This window comes from Selaginella moellendorffii, unplaced genomic scaffold, assembly GCF_000143415.4.
Source record: "Selaginella moellendorffii unplaced genomic scaffold, v1.0 SELMOscaffold_89, whole genome shotgun sequence".
In the NCBI taxonomy this organism is placed as follows: Eukaryota; Viridiplantae; Streptophyta; class Lycopodiopsida; order Selaginellales; family Selaginellaceae; genus Selaginella; species Selaginella moellendorffii.
The window spans coordinates 533,518-550,275 of NW_003314350.1; the positions used below are offsets into that span (position 1 = coordinate 533,518).

The 16,758-nt window shown below is 46.9% G+C and overlaps 4 protein-coding genes across 6 annotated transcripts; 3 read left to right on the forward strand and 1 right to left on the reverse strand.

Annotated features, from left to right (window-relative positions):
• Positions 1-5,471: 5,471 nt before the first annotated feature.
• On the reverse strand, positions 5,472-7,538 carry LOC9638865 (triacylglycerol lipase 2). Its single transcript, XM_024662461.1, has 9 exons — positions 7,374-7,538; positions 7,190-7,300; positions 6,999-7,139; positions 6,531-6,641; positions 6,333-6,476; positions 6,185-6,225; positions 6,047-6,123; positions 5,900-5,995; positions 5,472-5,822 (listed from the first exon to the last, which is right to left on the reverse strand). Exons 1-9 carry the CDS (start codon positions 7,536-7,538, stop codon positions 5,515-5,517), a joined length of 1,194 nt encoding a protein of 397 aa, XP_024518229.1. The 3' UTR covers positions 5,472-5,514.
• A 1,569-nt stretch (positions 7,539-9,107) lies between these two features.
• On the forward strand, positions 9,108-11,896 carry LOC9638866 (pentatricopeptide repeat-containing protein At5g27110). 3 transcript variants are annotated; one of them, XM_024662429.1, is made up of 3 exons: positions 9,108-9,161; positions 9,208-9,280; positions 9,334-11,896. In XM_024662429.1, the coding sequence occupies exon 3, from the start codon at positions 9,482-9,484 to the stop codon at positions 11,777-11,779; it is 2,298 nt and encodes a 765-aa protein (XP_024518197.1). In that variant the 5' UTR covers positions 9,108-9,161; positions 9,208-9,280; positions 9,334-9,481; the 3' UTR covers positions 11,780-11,896. The 3 variants fall into 3 exon arrangements, with proteins under 3 accessions (XP_024518197.1, XP_024518198.1, XP_024518199.1); XM_024662430.1 differs by having other exon boundaries at positions 9,340-11,896; XM_024662431.1 differs by having other exon boundaries at positions 9,137-9,161; positions 9,227-9,280; positions 9,340-11,896.
• Positions 11,897-13,866: 1,970 nt separating this feature from the next.
• LOC9638325 lies at positions 13,867-14,964 on the forward strand. The gene is made up of 3 exons (XM_024662355.1): positions 13,867-14,015; positions 14,071-14,431; positions 14,489-14,964. The coding sequence occupies exons 1-3, from the start codon at positions 13,867-13,869 to the stop codon at positions 14,717-14,719; spliced, it is 741 nt and encodes a 246-aa protein (XP_024518123.1). The 3' UTR covers positions 14,720-14,964.
• On the forward strand, positions 14,761-16,531 carry LOC112341745 (protein SUPPRESSOR OF npr1-1, CONSTITUTIVE 1-like). The gene is made up of 2 exons (XM_024662356.1): positions 14,761-14,960; positions 15,229-16,531. Exons 1-2 carry the CDS (start codon positions 14,761-14,763, stop codon positions 16,529-16,531), a joined length of 1,503 nt encoding a protein of 500 aa, XP_024518124.1.
• The last annotated feature ends 227 nt before the right edge of the window (positions 16,532-16,758 follow it).

Sequence of the window (16,758 nt, forward strand, 5' to 3'; positions counted from 1 at the left end):
GAAGCAGAGGTAAAAGTAGAGGGACAAAGAGGTACAGAAGTGAGCGTTTCTGCATCGACTATCGTCCGATGAATGAAGTGACGATCCCGGACGTGTACCCTCTTCCTCACACTACTGATCTCTTGGATCGTCTGGGCCAAGAATGAGGTCAAAAGCTTGACTCGGCACCACCCGCAACGACTGCAACTCAAGCTCGAGATCGCCCACACGCACAACCAGGTCCGCCTCATCTCGTGCACATGCATGTGTACGGCCATTGCCATAAAGAATGAAAACTGGATCTGCCGCACGACGCAAGTGTAGACGACAACGTGTGGCAACAAGTCGAGCAATAGAAGATAAACTCGAACCTGTATCAACCAACACGGAGAGAAGAATAAGAGACGTCTTGTTATAAAAATGAGCTTGGAAAGTAAACACTGGATGAACCGGTGCCGAGTGAACCCCTTGATGATACTCCCGAAAGAAACATGGAGGGGTCACTAACTTATTCGCACAAGGTCCCTCCATTACTCGTGCGACTCCTCGTTTCCCGAATGCACCTCGGTATCCAAACCTTCCACCGCAGCAGCACCAACGGGACGTTGCTGACGCCAAGGTCTCCACCCAGGAAATGGAGGTCGCCAATCCGGAAAGCGCCAACAACGCCGATAAGTATGACCAACTTCATCACACGCCCAGCAACGAACGTCACGACCACGACCACGTCCTCGCCCTTGTCCTTGGACTCGAGTAGCAACAGCATCAACCTCCATGGGAACAGGACCATCACTCATAGGAAGTGGAGCTGAAGGACGTGTAGCAAGAAGTGGAAGAGGTGACGTCTCATAACGTTGTGCCAAGCGAAGAGCATCGTCAAGAGTGGCAGGAGCAAGTGCATGCACAAGTCCGACAAGATCTTGACGAAGTGCTGGCCACAGCATTCCTAACTTGATCCGCTCCGACATATTTGGCTCCGCACGAAGCAAAAGACTTCGGAAACGAACGCCAAATTGCATCACCGACTCAGATGGCCCTTGGCGAAGACGATGCAATTGTTGGAAGGCATCATCACAATCGTCGGCGTGTCTGAAGGCGCGTTTGAAGATGTCCGGAAGAACACTCCAATCGCCACGAGTAGCTGCGCTCAATCCATTGTACCACTGCAATGCCGTCCCTTGGAGACATGTGGGGAACTCACGCAAACGTCGAGTATCATCCCAAGAATGATATGTGGCAATCACCGTGAAGTGATCGAACCAATGGTACACATCATCCCCAGGATTCCCACGAAAGAACTCCGGCCGAACGCGAGGATTGGCACCAAAAGCAGGAGGAGTTGTACCATGTGCCGTGAACGCCACCATCAACTGAGTTTGGTTGTTCAATTGCAAGTGCATAGCATCAAGCAATTGAACCAACTGCTGCTCTAGAGTCAAAGGAGGAGATTGCGGATCGGCCATGAAGATGAATGAGAAAGAAAAAGCAAAAGAAGAGAAATGACAAAAAGCTGGAAAGAAATGGTAGATCTAGACAATGCAAAAAGCTAGATCTAAACCAAAATCCTGAAAGGAAAGAACAAAAGAAAGGAAATGGAAAAAGTTAAATCTAAACAATGCAAAAGCTAGATCTAAACTGAAATCCCAAATCCAAGCACTCCCAGGGACAATCAAAGGTGCCCCTCATCTCCACCAATGTGAGTGCATAGAATATGGAAAGGGAATACAGAAATGTGCATATCAATTAGCCCAAAAACCCTAGTTTATATACAAGAGCAAGTGGTCCGGATTGAAACCAATCCGACGGCTACCAAAATCCACTATGCTAATATTAGTATATAGCATCGTAGCCATACACTTGGCCCTCACAGTTTCATAATACATGAATTTTTAAATTGATTTATTGATTTTCATTATCATTGCCACGTTGCAAACATAAAATGCCACATCAGCAAGAAATTGCATAATGTGCTACTTGCACGTGGCTGCACTGCTGCATTGCTAGATGGAGCTGGATCTGTGTTGTTGGATGGAGTTGGATCGCTGCTTGCTAGAGCTAGATTGCTGCACCGCTGCGTTGTTGGATGGAGCTGGATCGCTGTTTGCTCGGCTGTGGCTGCCTGGCTAGTGCTGGATCGCTGCTTGCTCGGCTCACGCTGCTCTTGTCTGGTCGATCCGCTGCTCGCTGAATGTGCTGCTCCTGGAGATCAGTGAGAACAAAAATAGCTTTAAAAAAAAGCAACCTCTTACTAAATCGAAAAGTTGTTGATAGTTCTGGCCAGAAGTAGGACATGCCAGACTAGTTAATTACCGCATCGCAAGGGCCAAGACTTGATGGTTGGAATCCAAAACGTGTGAAAGACCAGATATCAAACCAAATTTCCACTTAAAGGTAGATATGGAGAGGATATTACCTGGGAAACCATCATACACAGAGAAGGTGAACGGACATGGCTAAGCTGCGTAAGCCCGGCCAAGAAAACCAATGGATTGCATCAGTAAAACAATGCTGCAAATGCTTGACCACCAACGAAGGGCTAAAATTGAGCACATATATACATACCTTCCTCCTGCTCCTGGGGCCACGGAAATTCAGTTCAACCTGGGAGAAGTGTCAAGAACGAGAGAGTAAAACATGAAAAAGGATGGAAGAAAGTTTGCGCTGGTTTCTGCAACAAGTCAAGAGGGCCTAGTTTATCTTCGTCGCAATGTACTTCTTGACCAGCAATATGGGAAGTTGCCTATCTCTGCGTGTTTAGAGAAGTCAGTGGAGTTGAAATCGTCTTACGTTATTCTCACGTAGGGTGTTATGATCGGGAAGCACCGAGTCCTCACTCCTGTGGATCCGACAAGTCAGACGCCAAAGAGAAAAATAAAACAAAGAGAGATCGAGAGAAAGATGGCCTGCAAAGCCAGAGAAGTTTCTAAGGGAAAACGAAAGGTTTGAGAGCAAACCGCTGTGACAACCTGGAAGCGAGGAGGAAGAGTAGCTTTGTACAGTTCTCCGAGAGCAGAAATGCACGAAACTAAGAAACCGAAGGACTACTGTGCAATCAAGCAACTTCTAGGATTAAAACTTAGCATTGCATGAAAGTGATACAAGCAATTTACCCGAATCACTGCTCTAAGATTTGTGCTCTTCGTCCTCCTCGCTCGAGTTTGTTATTTCTCACTTAACTTTCATGTAATTAAATAGAGCCGGGGCAATCTCTTCCTCTGAAAGTGTGATATCTTCCACAGGCGAGCTATATGCCTGAAAAACAAAACTGACAATGAGAAGTAATGCAAAGTATGAGCGAACTCACGGTTTTCTGCCAGAATGTAAACCAGACCACTCCCAGCGAACCAAACGTAAAGAAAACCAAGGGCCAGTTATACTCGTGAATCAAGGCAAAGTGACCACCATATCACTCCGAGCCACCATATCACTCCGAGGCTCTGGCAATTCGGTTCAACCTGGAGGAAGAGTCAAGAACGAGAGAGTAAAAAATGAGAAAGGATGGAAGAAAGTTTGCGCTGGTTTCTGCGACAAGTCAAGAGGAGCAAGGGGGCTTACGTCGGTTTCATTGCCGAGGTTTAGCTTCGTCGCAATGTACTTCGATACAGGAAGTCCCGTCTCTGCGTGTTTAGAGAAGTCAGTGGAGTTGAAAAAAACACAAGTCGTTTGAGTTATTCTGTTATGATCACGGGAAGTCCTCGCTCCTCTGGATCCGGCAAGTCAGACGCCAAAGAGAAAAATAAAACAGAGAGAGATTGGGAGAAAGATGACCTGCGAAGCCAGAGAAGTTTCTAAGGGAAAACGAAAGGACTTAACTGGTTGGCCTGTGACGTCCTGGAAGCGAGCCTTGTAAAGTTCTCCGCCATTGTTGGCGCTGGTTCCACCGCGACGTCGAGGGACGCCTTTCGTCGGCCGGGAGAGCTTGGAGAAGCGTCCGGTGGTTGCCTGCCTTTGGATATCTCGGCCCGCCGAGGAGGATGGCTGGTTTTGCTGCCTGGACGATCCTCCGGCGTGGTCATGTCTGCCAGCTCGACCAAGTTTGCAAGCGGAGAGTGATAGCCTGCTGCCACGGACTTGCCTTTGTCTTCGCGAGTTGGTTTCTTCGCGTGGTTACCTGGAGGAAAATCAAAGAAAAACGAAGAAAGATCAAGTCAGAGTTTGCAAGATCATTATAAATGTTATGTCAGGAGACAAAGCGAAATGACCAACATTATGATCCAAACTTATCCATAGTTTACCAGTCAGACCTTCCCAATGAACAAAAGCGAGAGCAGAAATGCACGAAACTAAGAAACCGAACTGTGCAATCAAGCAACTTCTAGGATTAAAACTTAGCACAACATCTTCCTAAACAAAAAATAATGAAAGAGCTGCTTTATAGAATGTAGCGTACCTCTGGCGAAATATCGAGGTACAAGACCAGGTCTGCAGCAAGAAGTTCGACCTCGGGAGCCTGTCCAGGTGCTCTTAGTCAAACGCTAAAGCTTAGGCAGTGGTTTTCACCTTGCACCACTCAAGATCCAGTCCTTTCGCAGCAGAGAAAGCCACTCCTGAGTACGAATATCGATCTACTACCAACGTTGTCCGAGCCATCAGTTTATTTTCCATCTGCAGCCTGTGAGAAAACAAGATGAGCTGTTCCCAAGATATAGTCAAGAAATATTTTCAAGTCGTACCTCTTCTCCCAGCGGTTTGGTGAAAACAAAATATGCACAGCACGATCATCAAGCTCAGCCCCTCTTCCCAAGAAAAGCAAACACCGCAACCTTGATGTTCTTGCAGGCCACAGCTTCATGTGATGCCAGTGTCAGATATTCTGGTTCGAAATCTCTTCGTCATTTATTTGTATGCGTATCTTGAACTGTAAGTTTACAGATTGATGTAGTTAGCTTGCTAGCTCAAACAAGCGACTTGCCTTCAAAAAACTGATTCGGTTCAAGCTGCAAAGAACAAAGAAAGATCCTCAGGCACAAGAGCAACCAAAACCAAAAGTTTTCTTTCTTTTCATACTGCAAGAGGGTAAACATAAAAATGTGAGGTATAATCCTATTAATTCCTTATTTAGAAACTATAAAGAATCCAAATATAAAAATTAATTACATATTTTTTCTTATTTGATATAATTAAAATAATAATTAAAGTAAATTATAAAAGATGGTTGTAATTATAATAAAGGTAAGATATATTACCACATTTTACTTTACTAAAAATATTAACATAACACAATTGGTTAATTACAGTTATATTAGACTTTGAAGCTTTTGGTGCGCATGCCTATGAGAAAGAAGCTGGTCCCCCATTGGCCACCGAGAATCTTTAACTTTTGTTTGATTAGTTCGGGATTATCGTTAATCAGACATAGCCTTCTCGTGTGCTTGAATGGCTAGGAACGGAAATTCTTTCGCACCATCTAGAAAGGAGTTAAAAAATTTTATACTGTCAATCACACGCTCCCACAATGTTGTCTACGCTGCTTTACATTGTTGGAAGGAACATCACCAAAAAAAAAGGCTTGATTTTATCAGAGATTTCCTTTACTTAGTTTGCCTTGATAAATTTAATCACCGGGTCAAACACGTCTTGCCTTGCTCGGGTTCCTACAACAAAATCCGCGTGAGCGTAGTTTGGAAGAAATAGTGTTTGCTGCGTGCAAACGAGGCGCTTGGCCAGTTCCTGGACACCCTGTGCCGTAGACAATGTGTCCTTGCCTCCATACACGAGGAAAACTGGAAAACTCTTGGGAATGTTGGCTGGCTCGTACGTCGGAGGAACCACTTGCGAGTAGGCGCGGATGTTCCCGAGGCTGCTACCATAGTCGAACTTTGCAAACAAACCGGTTCTCACCACTGCCAAGCGAGAAAACAAGAAAAAAAAAAATCAATAGCGTCGAGATTGCATCGGAAAAACAAAACAAAGAGCTTACTTTGAGCAAGGTGAACTAAGTTTTTCGTGGAAGACCCTTGAGGCTCGAACTGGCGGTAGTAAGAAGTGAGGCTCGCGTTGAAGCAGCAATTCCGGCCTGTCCAGAAAGCGAAAACGTGTAAGCTTTTTAAGAAGTTGCAAGAATTACCCGTCACAAGGACCAGCAGGTCTGCGCATCGGGGGTCCAGCGAGCATAAATTCCTGAGGAGGTACGCACCGATTCCACTGAAAGCAAGCAAAACTTAAAGAACAAACAAAGAGAAGGAAACCATCAATCCTTGTTTACCTTTCAAGAGTGAATTGTGACAGGCCTATGTCGTCGTAGATCTGCAGATCACAGCAGCATTGAGTAGTGAGTGACCTGTGACCGCGATTTCTCGATCGAGCGAGAAAAAAAGAAGAAACGAAAGAAACGAGAGAAAAAAAAATCTCACCTGGTCCATGTAGAGTAGAGCAGCGAGCCTGGAAAGCGTGGAAGTCATGCCTTTGAGGTAGGCAATGGGGCTGAGTAACACCGCCGCCCTGACGACATTCATTAGCTTGGACTCCGAGAAAGCTGCCAGAGCAATCAACGTTCCCTGGGAGATCACCACCAGCTCTTATCTCTCTCGAGCACCACAACACTATTCTACCTGAGAATGGCCGACATAGTAAAGCTCGGAGCCAGTGTTTTCATGAACCAAGTTGAGCATGGCTGGGAGATCGTACTGGGCATGCTCGTCCCAAGTCCAGTCCCAGTACGCCTAGCAGAAAAGAGCAAAGAAAAATCGAGTCACAAAGTTCATCTTTGGCCACAAATGGGAATGAAACTCCAAGAGGGAACAAACAATCGCAAACAAAAGCCAGCTCTTCGAAATAAATCTCAAGAACAATACCACGAATCGCAAAGAAAACTCAAGAGCAAAGAAAATCGACTCACAAAGTTCATTCTTTGACTCCAAGCACAAAATCATCGGGAACAAGCAATCGCAAACAAAAGCCGGCTCTTCGAAAGAACAATACCATGAATCGCAAAGAAAACACAAGAACAACACCTGGAATTGCAAAGAAAACGCAAGAACAACATCATGAATCGCAAATCGACAGATTCCGGGCATTACCTTGTCGCCGGAGGAGTACGAGACATGCTGGCGACTCCAATGCGTGCCGCGGAGATTCCCGATCCACACATCGAAGCCTTCGTCCGCGAGAACAAACCCTAAAGAATTGCGCGGGGGATAAAACACCCAATCGTCTCCTCCCTGCTCCACAGTCACACACTCTTTTTTATACTTTTACTTTCCACACAGACCTGAAGAACACCGTGCTGGAGAAACACTGGCTTTGGCGATGGCGAGGAAACTCCCGCCACACCGTGTGGTATTCTATGAACTCGCAGAATGTAGCCATCTGGAGTTGTCACCTAAGAAATAGAGAGGTTTTCTTTCTTTTTGTTCTCGCAAGTTCTTTCTCTACCAGATTTTCATATCGCTTACTTTGAACTCCTGGCAAGGATAGCCATGAACCAGGACCAGCGTGGAGCAAAAGCTGTCTTCGGCAAATCTCAAGATTTGCTTCCCATGATTTGGGAATGTAGCAGAAGGTGCTGCTGCTGATGCTGCTACTGCTAGACATGCTGCAAGGAGCAATGGAAGAACCATTTTCATCTTTGGCTTTGCTTTTGGGTATGTTCAGCAGCAATCGCACTAAAAAGGCAGCGCCCACATTTCAGTGGAGTGGAGATCTTTTCTTTTCACACAGCTTGGAGCACTATGCCTACATCTCTCAACAATCACTCACGCGCTAGTGGCAGCTTTCTTAAATGACATGATACATCTCATGCTTGGTGTTTATTTTCAGGGAATCTTCTATCCCATACAGACAGTATGTACCTTTTTACATATATTTTTACATGTCTGTTGCTTACAAATCATACATTCATGCAAAATTGATATAACTGATTGCATTCCAGGCAGCAGCAGCCCCTTTGGGCAATAATTCTCTGCAGTGATTGCCTTGCAGCACAAATTACTAATTGGAGCAATCAACTGTTGCTATATTAAATGCTTGTGGAGCCAGGGCCCCAGGCATGAACGACTCCTGGTGGGATCAGATGGAAGAATTATCTATCTATCTGTTTATCTACATGTTGTTTTGATAATGCCCTACTATAAGCATGAGACTGATGGATGCAAAAATGCAAGTTGGATTATCATTTTCGCATAGGTGGCGTCCTCATTGTCGTTGTGCTCCCGCTCACTGGCCCTGCCTACCTGTCTTCTTTTCCTCGGCCGTTCAAGGTCTCTGCCTCCATTGCATGTGTGACATGTATTTGCCATCGCAGCTCTATGTGTTTCAGGTAATTGGCGTGGGATGAGGTTGTCTCCTTGTTTGCGAGGATTATGTCTGTTTTGGCATCCCGTTGATGTCTAGGGAGCAGAATTTGGCATAGGCAGGGCAAGCCTTGAGTGTGTGCCTGACCGTCTCTGTGTCTTCTGTGCAGACCAAGCAGATCTGGAGATGTCGTGGAGGTTTTCCCTGTCTGCGGCATCCAGGTTTGATCAGGAGGCTGTGGTTTCCTATGCAGTACCAGGCAATGGTGTGTCTGCTCCATGTTGAAAGTTTGTTCAGTCTGAACATTTCATCTGGGTTTATCTCCTGGCAATAAAGGTGATATTTTGTCCAGTGTTCTTTGGCATGTATCCATGTGTGCATTGCTTTGTTCGACCATTGTTCAAGATCCTCTTTAAGTGTGTCGAAAATGTTGTTGAGATCCATGCCAAACTTGTGCATCCACGTCTCTATGTCGTGCCACCATCCTTGTCCATGTTGCCATGCCAGCAGATGAGAGTCAAGAATTGCTTGATCCACAAGTTTGCCATATGGTATGGGGAGTGCTGTTTTGGTGGAGATGTTGAGTTCGTTTGAAATGAAGGTCGTTGTGATAGTTTCTAGGTTTCCCCACTGCTTTTTAGAGAGTTCAAGTCCCCAGATTTCTGACCCATAGAGTGCAACTGAATAGGACTTTAGGTTTAGCGGTGATGGACGAGGCTTCTGCAAGTGTGGGAATCAGTCCGGTAGGGAATGTGGGCTTGGGTCCAGCTTACCTTTGTCTTGTCCTCTCACAGCATCTAATTCACGAGATTTTCAAGAGCGTTTGGGAGAAGGCCAGCCAGGGTTTGCTCTTCCTCTCTCTCTCTTTTGTCTGAGCTCCACAACAGATGTTGCCAAGGCGGATGAATCCAACGTAGGCGCAACCTCGAAAAGAACCAAGTCTACCACTGGTGAGCAAAGCAGAGCTTTCTAAAGATCATAGAGAAATGCGGCCAGTTTCGTTTCCGTTTTGCAGCAAATGCGAATGCTCTCAAGCTCTCCTGTGAGCTGCTCAAGCTCTTCGTCACAGGTCGGGTTTACTCTATTTCGTTTCAACCAAAACTTCTGGGCTGATTGATGCAGAGGCAGTCGGGCGAGCGGGAATCATTGCAGAGGCCGAGGGAAAGGACCGCATCGAAGCAACACATTTCGAAAGAATGCTACCGCAGTTTTTGCTGGACTTCTAGCTAGAGGCGAAGATGGTGCTCGCGGGAAGACCTCTAGCAGCGGTATGAGAAGGCTGGCCAGAGGACTCGCTACAGACTGTGCAAGCAACCAGCTAAACTTGAGAGAGTACCTCGATTCGAAGCTATGCTCCTCCGACGTCTTCACTCTGGCTCGTCTCATCCGCGAGTGTGGTTCTCTGGGAAGCCTGCTAGATGCACAAAAGATTCACAGTCACGTCGTAGAGTCTGGCTTTCAGGAAAACTTTTACCTGCGTGAACGTCTCGTCCACATGTACCTCAAGTGTGGCAGTGTAGAGAACGCCGAGGACGTCTTCTTGGACAGGAACAGGATGGCTCACTTCCGAGACGTCACGACGTGGACGGCAATGTTGTCCGCGTACTCTCGTCAATCCAGCAGCAGCACCAAGGTGCTCGAGTTCTACTGCCAGATGCTCCAGCACGGTGTCAAGCCCGACAGTTTCACTTTCACAGCCGTGTTGAAAGCCTGTGTTTCTGTGAAGAGAGCGTTGAGTGGCGGCAAGGCGATCCACTTCCAGATCTTAGAGAGCGGGCTAGAGGACGACGAGATCATCGGAACTTCGGTCGTGAGCATGTATGGGAAGTGCAGCAGCCTGGTTGATGCTCGAGCCTGGTTTGATGGAGTTTGTGTCCGACGTCCGCATGGAGTGGTGTTGTGGAATGCCATGATCTCGGCTTACGTCCAGAACGGCTGCTGTGGACAGTCCTTGGAACTCTTCACACTGATGCTCTTGGAAGGCGTCGCCCCAAACAGTGTCACGTATGTCACGGTTCTCAATGCTTGCAGCTCTACGTTGACGCTGGGTATTGGCAAGGCGGTTCACATCTGTGTTTGCGATCTCGGCCTCGAGTCGGACGTCATCCTTGGAACCGCGCTGCTCAACATGTATGGCAAGAGCGGGAAGCTGGACGAAGCCCGGAAGATCTTTGAAAGGATCGAAGCTCCGGACTTGGTGTCGTGGAACTCGATGATATCGGCTCTTGTCCGGGACAGCCAAGGAGACGGTGCTCGGACGTTGTTCAAGCAGCTACTTCTGGAAGGCCTCAGTCCAAATGAGATCACTCTCATCTCTACTATCAATGCCTGTGCTTGTCCGGAAGATTTGACAGAAGGAAAGCTGATCCACGCTTGCAGCTGTGAAAGTGGCCGGGCGTCGGTACTCTTCGTGAGGAATGCTCTCGTAGACATGTATGGAAAATGCGGCTGTCTAGAGAAAGCTCGCGAAGTGTTTGAATCTGAAACAGTGGAGAGGAACTTAGTCAGTTGGAGCGTCATGGTTGCGGCTTACGCAGAAAACGGTCACGGTCACGAGGCCCTGCAGCTCTTCAGGATGATGATTCTGGAGGGTGAAAGCCTCGACTCGGTCGTCTTTGTCAACGTCCTCAATGCTTGTTCTTCGGCAGGAAACGCTGCTGCGGGAGAAGCTCTTCACGGCAACTTAGTTGAGGCTGGATTCGAGTCGGACGTAGTAGCGGCAACGGCACTCGCGAACATGTATATCAAGTGTGGACGTTTGGAAGACGGGCGACGTGTTTTCGACAGAATGGAGGCCCGGAACGTTGTTAGCTGGAACACCATGATCTCGGGCTATGCTCAGAACGGTCGTCCCAAAGAAGCCTTGGAACTCTTTCACCAAATGGATCCCGGAGTTGCTGACAAACGGACGTATGTAGCAGCACTGGATGCTTGCGCCTGCTCAGTGGCTGCAACCGAAGGGAAACTTATACACCAGCGAATACTTCAGCAGAAGATGAGCGTCGACGTAATCCTGGGAACGGCCATTGTCAACATGTATGGAAAATGTGGTTGCTTGAGCGAAGCCCGGGAGTTTTTTGACAGTATACCTCTTCCCGACGTCGTCACTTGCAATGCCATGATAGCTGGTTATGCTCAACACGGCCACCTCAGAAAAGCTCTTGGTCTGTTCGCCAAAATGAAGCAGGAGGGAGTGAGACCCGACGGTGCTACCTTTGTTAGTGTTCTGTGTGCTTGTAGCCATGCTGGTAACTTGAAAAAAGGATCCGAGTTCTTCATATCAATGCTGGTCGATTACGAGTTTAGGATTTCTGTTGAGCACTGTGGATGCATGCTGGATCTGCTGAGCCGGTCAGGAATGCTGCGTGAAGCAGAGGAGCTCCTAAAAAAGTATCCGAGTTCAGCCAGAGACGCCGAGTGGATAACGTTGCTGGCCGCGTCTAAGACTCAGAGTGATGCAACCGTGGCTCAAAACGCAGCAGAGGGCCTTATGAACTGCCGCCCCGAGAGCTCTTTCCCATACGTCGTGCTTTCCACTGCTTTGAGCACTGATGAGGAGGCTGCCTGAGAATTAGAGCTATAGCGTGTAAAATTCAACAGACCTGAATCGAGTTTCAACCAAACATTGCCTGCAGAAAAAAAAAGTTTGTGATGAAGCAATGTGAAATAGTAAGCCTACCTGTCCACAGCCGAGAAAGATGGTACCCATTGAGGCGCATGCTGAAAGTTTTCACAACACGTTTCTCTCATCAGCTCGTGAACTTGGTCAAAAGATAGCAGAGACATAAAACACGCAATGCCTTCGCTCTCATGGTAGTTTCCTCTTCCGCAGGCAGGTAATGCATGGCAGCCTCGAACAATGGCTGTAGGAAGAAATCCGAGGCACTATTACAAAAACACACCAAAAGTCAGCTCTCATATAACGGTGAAATAAAAGAAACTCAGAGAAGCGCCAGACTTCTCTTGTGGATGAAAACCTCGAAAGCAAAACGAAGAACGCTTTCTTCCCGCTGTTGCGTCGTCTCTTCGATCAAGAACGTCAAAGCGGACAAGCACACCTCCACTGCAGCCTTGTCATAAGATATGAGAGCTACATGCTCCTCCTTGGCCTCTTCGTGGCGACTGAGCCCAATCAATGCCTTGTGCTACGATGATCCAAGGAGCCTTTGAGAACCGAAACGCACTTCAGAACTCCCTCGAAGTTCCCATTCTGGAGCGGCCCAGCAGCAATGTACCTGAGAATTGTGAGCTTCTGGCTTGTCACAGTTTGCTCCTCGCCCTTGCTCTTGCACGATCCCTTGAGCGCCTCGGAGCAAATCTCATACGCTTACTCCATGTACTTGACGGACTCAGCCTTTGATTCCGAGCCCTGGAGCGCCAGGAGTGATTTCCCGTAGAGAAGATATATGTCCACCAGCTCTTGATATTTCTCCAGGGAGTCTTGGAAAAAACCACGGGCCCTCCCTAGGACACTGGAAGCTAGCGCCTTGTGTGACATCTCCCGCACTGTTCTTTCTTGACCGCACAAGACACAGATCAAACATGACCTGCTGCTCTTCCCTGGTGCCAATCGATGAGAGACGATCTCGGTGGCTCGCTCGAAGCAGCCGGCCGCGATTTGTAGTTCCGGATCTTGTGAGGTCGTGCCCGATTAAAGGAAGAATGTAACCATCTTGAGCGACCTGATGGATCCAACGGCACCGGCCAAGAAGAGCATCTCAACGAAGCCGCACGTGGTATTCCCCCGAGGAATCCACCGCTGCGCGGCCTGGCGGCTGGTAACTTAGCTTCCAGATTTGCAGCCACTGCTCCTCTCAGAGCTCGGATTTGAGACCGAGCACGCATTCTTGGAGCTCTTCGGCAGTATCGACACTGATTGCCAGAGAAGAAGCCTGCTAGGCGCTCGATCCTCCGCAACGGATTCACAGTAGCCACATCAACTAAGTACCTCCGAGATGAGCATCGTGAGAACAAGCGATCGCCGCGCCTGCGAAGCCCTAGAATAATTTCCCGCCCAAATTTTCAGAAAATTAGGGTTCAAGATGCCTTAAAGCCCTAAAAGAAACTCTTTGTTAGGGCTCTCATCAGCTTGATTTAGTCTTCTTTTCTCTTGATGTAGACTTTTGTGTGTCATGTAGCCAACGCGTAGCACAGTTTGAGCAAGATTTTCCGCTTGAGTCTTCTTCGAAGGGACATTGTGTGTCATGTAGCGTCCTCCAGTCTTGGAAGATTTTCCGCGAAAGGTACGCTCGCTAGCTTAGTTCTTGCTTCAGTCTTCTTTTCTTCCGTTTTTAATAGTTCACTTAGAAAATTCCATCTTGCAAGAAGTTTAAGAATTGACCGCAAACAATATTCTTCAATCACATGAACGCGCAAACGTGTTGCATCATTTTCATGCATGTATGAACTAGAGATTTCAGTAGAGGAGGTTATATGCTTGTGTTGCAATTCCTGTGCCATACGGTTTCTATTCCAGAGAATGTAGAGGACGTTATATGCTTGTGTTAAGCAAAATACAGAGCTTGTATCCATGGCCAGCCTGAGAGCACTTGTTTCTGAAGCTGTCAAAGAAGTGATTGGGCTTGCCAAGTCTGCAATTCATTGCAAGGAGAAGTGCAGCGAGTTGGAAGATTCATTGACCGAAGCATAAGTGAAATGAACAAATATTCTGCTGCCGAGGGCTCTCTGAGCTCCTCACAACTGGATACCTTGCTGAAAGCCCTCAAAGCCAAGGTTGAAGAGGCTAAACCTCTTGTTCTTGAATGCCAGTCTCTACAAAATCCCGTTCTAGATGGCCTAAAGAGGTTGGTTGTGCTTCTCTTGGGATATTTCTGAATTGAGTTTGTGATTTTGTTTCAGGCTAACACTTGCTACCAAGATTGACCACTGCTCCAAGGCGATTCACGAGCACTTGGCTGCAGCTCCTCGAAATCTTGTCGTTGAGCTTTTGATGAAGAAGCAAAAAGAGGTGTCCTCTAATGTGGTTCTAAAGGAAGAACAGCATGTTGTTCCTTTGGATGACCACATTTTCGGCATGGAAGAGACGCTGGAGCGGGTTGTATCAGACTTGCTGGGGTCCCCTGTAAGGAGCAAGTGGGTTGGAGTCCATGGAGCAGGAGGTGCTGGAAAAACACTCCTGGCCAAACGAGTATGTGACAACAATCAAATAAAGGGACGTTTTGATCCAGTTTTGTGGCTAACATTTGGTCAGTCGTTTCAGGTACGTTCTTAAGCTTATAATGCAACATATTGAGCAGCTATGGTTGTATCTCCTCAGGTGGAAGCAAAGCAACACGAACTTGCCAAAAAAATCCGACTAGCTGTTCGCAGTCAACGCATTCCCAAACCAAAATCATGCTCAAGTCAGCAAGGTAGTACTGGAGCAAGTTGTGGAAAAGTGTGGGGGGCTTCCACTAGTCTTGAAGGTAATTGGCAGAAGAATGGCAGCCACACAAGACTGGGACTATGTTCTGAGCAAACTCAAGGATCGGCAACTTCTTGCTCTTGATGAGGAACAACAGGTACTGCAGCGACTCAAGCTGGGTTACGATGCATTGTTGCCTCTTGGCATCCAGCAGCACTTTCTCTTCTTTGCAGCATTTCCAGAAGACTGGCGAATTCGATTCTGGGATCTGTTCAGGTGTTGGACAAGGGCTGGTTGCCAACATAGCAGAGGCCACCAATGTTTTAGAAAGGCTCAAGAATCACGCACTTATCACTGAAGAACACTGCCCAGGGGAGAATAAGAGGTACAGATTCACGATGCGTTGCTGGCTCTTGCTTTGCACATCCTGGAACAAGAAGGCCCAAAGTGTTATTTCAAGGCTGGGCAGTCGCAGATGAGGGACGTGGGGGACGCCTTCACGAGTAACTACAGCAGGATTTCACTGTTTGGGTCTGAAATTTCGGAAATCCCTCTGCCTAAGAAGAATGGGATCAGAGTTTCCAGCACCACTTGCCTGCTCCTGGATTATAGTTACGGTCTCACTGCATTGCCAAACCTCCCTCTTTTCAAAGGCTTGAAGGTTTTGTGCATGATATGCACACTTGGGTGGTAAGTTTGCCACATAGCATTGGACAGCCCAAGACTCTGGAGACTCTGGATTTGTCTTCGAATGATTCACTTGAAAGCATCCCAGCTTCACTCGGCAACTTGGCGAATTTATCGTATTTGAACTTGGAAAACTGTTTGGAACTGAAGTCTTTCCCTGTGGATGCTTTGCTCAAACTCACCAAGCTGATCTACTTGAACGGAAAGGGATGTCGGGGAATGTGGACATGCCACAGGTGGCATCATCGGCTTTTCAAACATCAGAAATGCTTAAACAGGACGTTTGGAAGACTCCATCTGGATGGGATGTTTCAGGCGTTGACAAAGTTGGAGGTGTTGATTATTGATACACAGTTGGCTGTGGATCTACCAACAAGCATGGGCACAATGGCCCATTTGAAACACTTGAAAAATCAAGGTCAGTGGGGGGGAACATGTGATAGCTTTCAGGGCTTGCCTGACATTTTGAGACTGGAGGGATGGGAGCTTCTATTGTCAGGCTGGGATTGGGGCAGATTGCTAAAGTTGAGAACTTTGGAAGTGAAATGCTTTTGGGAAAGTGACTTTAGAGTAACTTCTACCATGCGTATTGGTGACTATCACCACCTTGAGGGGCTTCCTTTCTTAACACAGGAAATGCTTCCCATGCTGACAACACTCCACCTTCAGGGATGCCAAAACTTGATTGGCATGGCCACCATCTCTCAACTGGCATCACTTAAGCTCCTCAACATCTCCAACTGTTTCTCCTTGAAGGACCTCTCCATCTCGTTCCTTCCAAATCTAGAGACAGTTCTTCTAGATAGCTGCAACGAAGTGACCACCATCAACATATCCGAGTGCCCATCATTGAGAGTTGTTCAAATCGTTGACAATCATTGGCTTGACCGTGTTGCATTCGATGGCAAGCTCCCACGACTTGAAGTTATAATTCTTGGTGGATTTGGAAAGCTTCCAGATGTATCTATAGTTGCCATGGATGCGTTCCCACAGCTGACGTCGCTGCAAATAAAGAACTATGGTATTAACCAACTACCAGAATGGTTCACATCATTCACAATGTTGAGAACTCTGGAATTTTGTTTTCTGAAGAACTTGGATGTGATACCTGATGGTGTTGCAGGGCTTCCTCTGCTAAGGAAGCTTAATCTGGAAGGTTGCATGAAGATCAAGACGTTACCCTTTGCAGATTCTGAGGACATCTCCTTCTATCCATCCCTGGAGTACTTAAGCTTGACAGGCACATCCACAACGCCTTCGAAAAAATGAAAAGTTTATATGGAACCTTTCACAACGCTTTCGAAAAGATGCAATGTTTATATGGAAATTTAGGACAATTTGGGATGAGCAGTGTTATGTTGATATTGATGATCAATGGTCGGAGAATTTCACAATTAATGAAATTCAAATGAAACAATTATGGATAGCTAAACATTCACAAAATATTCAATTATAACCATGTAAATCATGAATGTATAAATTTTCAAAGTGAATTT

Excerpts from the sequence above, each read along its gene's own strand:
- LOC112341745 (XM_024662356.1), top strand. The coding sequence starts at position 14,761 with ATGCATTGTTGCCTCTTGGCATCCAGCAGCACTTTCTCTTCTTTGCAG. Across the intron at positions 14,961-15,228 it reads TGCCCAGGGGAGAATAAGAG|GCTTGAAGGTTTTGTGCATG; the intron begins GTACAGATTCAC and ends CTCTTTTCAAAG.
- LOC9638325 (XM_024662355.1), top strand. The coding sequence starts at position 13,867 with ATGAACAAATATTCTGCTGCCGAGGGCTCTCTGAGCTCCTCACAACTG. Across the intron at positions 14,016-14,070 it reads GTTCTAGATGGCCTAAAGAG|GCTAACACTTGCTACCAAGA; the intron begins GTTGGTTGTGCT and ends ATTTTGTTTCAG. Across the intron at positions 14,432-14,488 it reads CATTTGGTCAGTCGTTTCAG|GTGGAAGCAAAGCAACACGA; the intron begins GTACGTTCTTAA and ends GTATCTCCTCAG.
- LOC9638866 (XM_024662429.1), top strand. The coding sequence starts at position 9,482 with ATGAGAAGGCTGGCCAGAGGACTCGCTACAGACTGTGCAAGCAACCAG.
- LOC9638865 (XM_024662461.1), bottom strand. The coding sequence starts at position 7,538 with ATGGTTCTTCCATTGCTCCTTGCAGCATGTCTAGCAGTAGCAGCATCA. Across the intron at positions 7,140-7,189 it reads TCCAGCACGGTGTTCTTCAG|GGAGGAGACGATTGGGTGTT; the intron begins GTCTGTGTGGAA and ends ACTGTGGAGCAG. Across the intron at positions 5,823-5,899 it reads CTTAGTTCACCTTGCTCAAA|TGGTGAGAACCGGTTTGTTT; the intron begins GTAAGCTCTTTG and ends CTCGCTTGGCAG.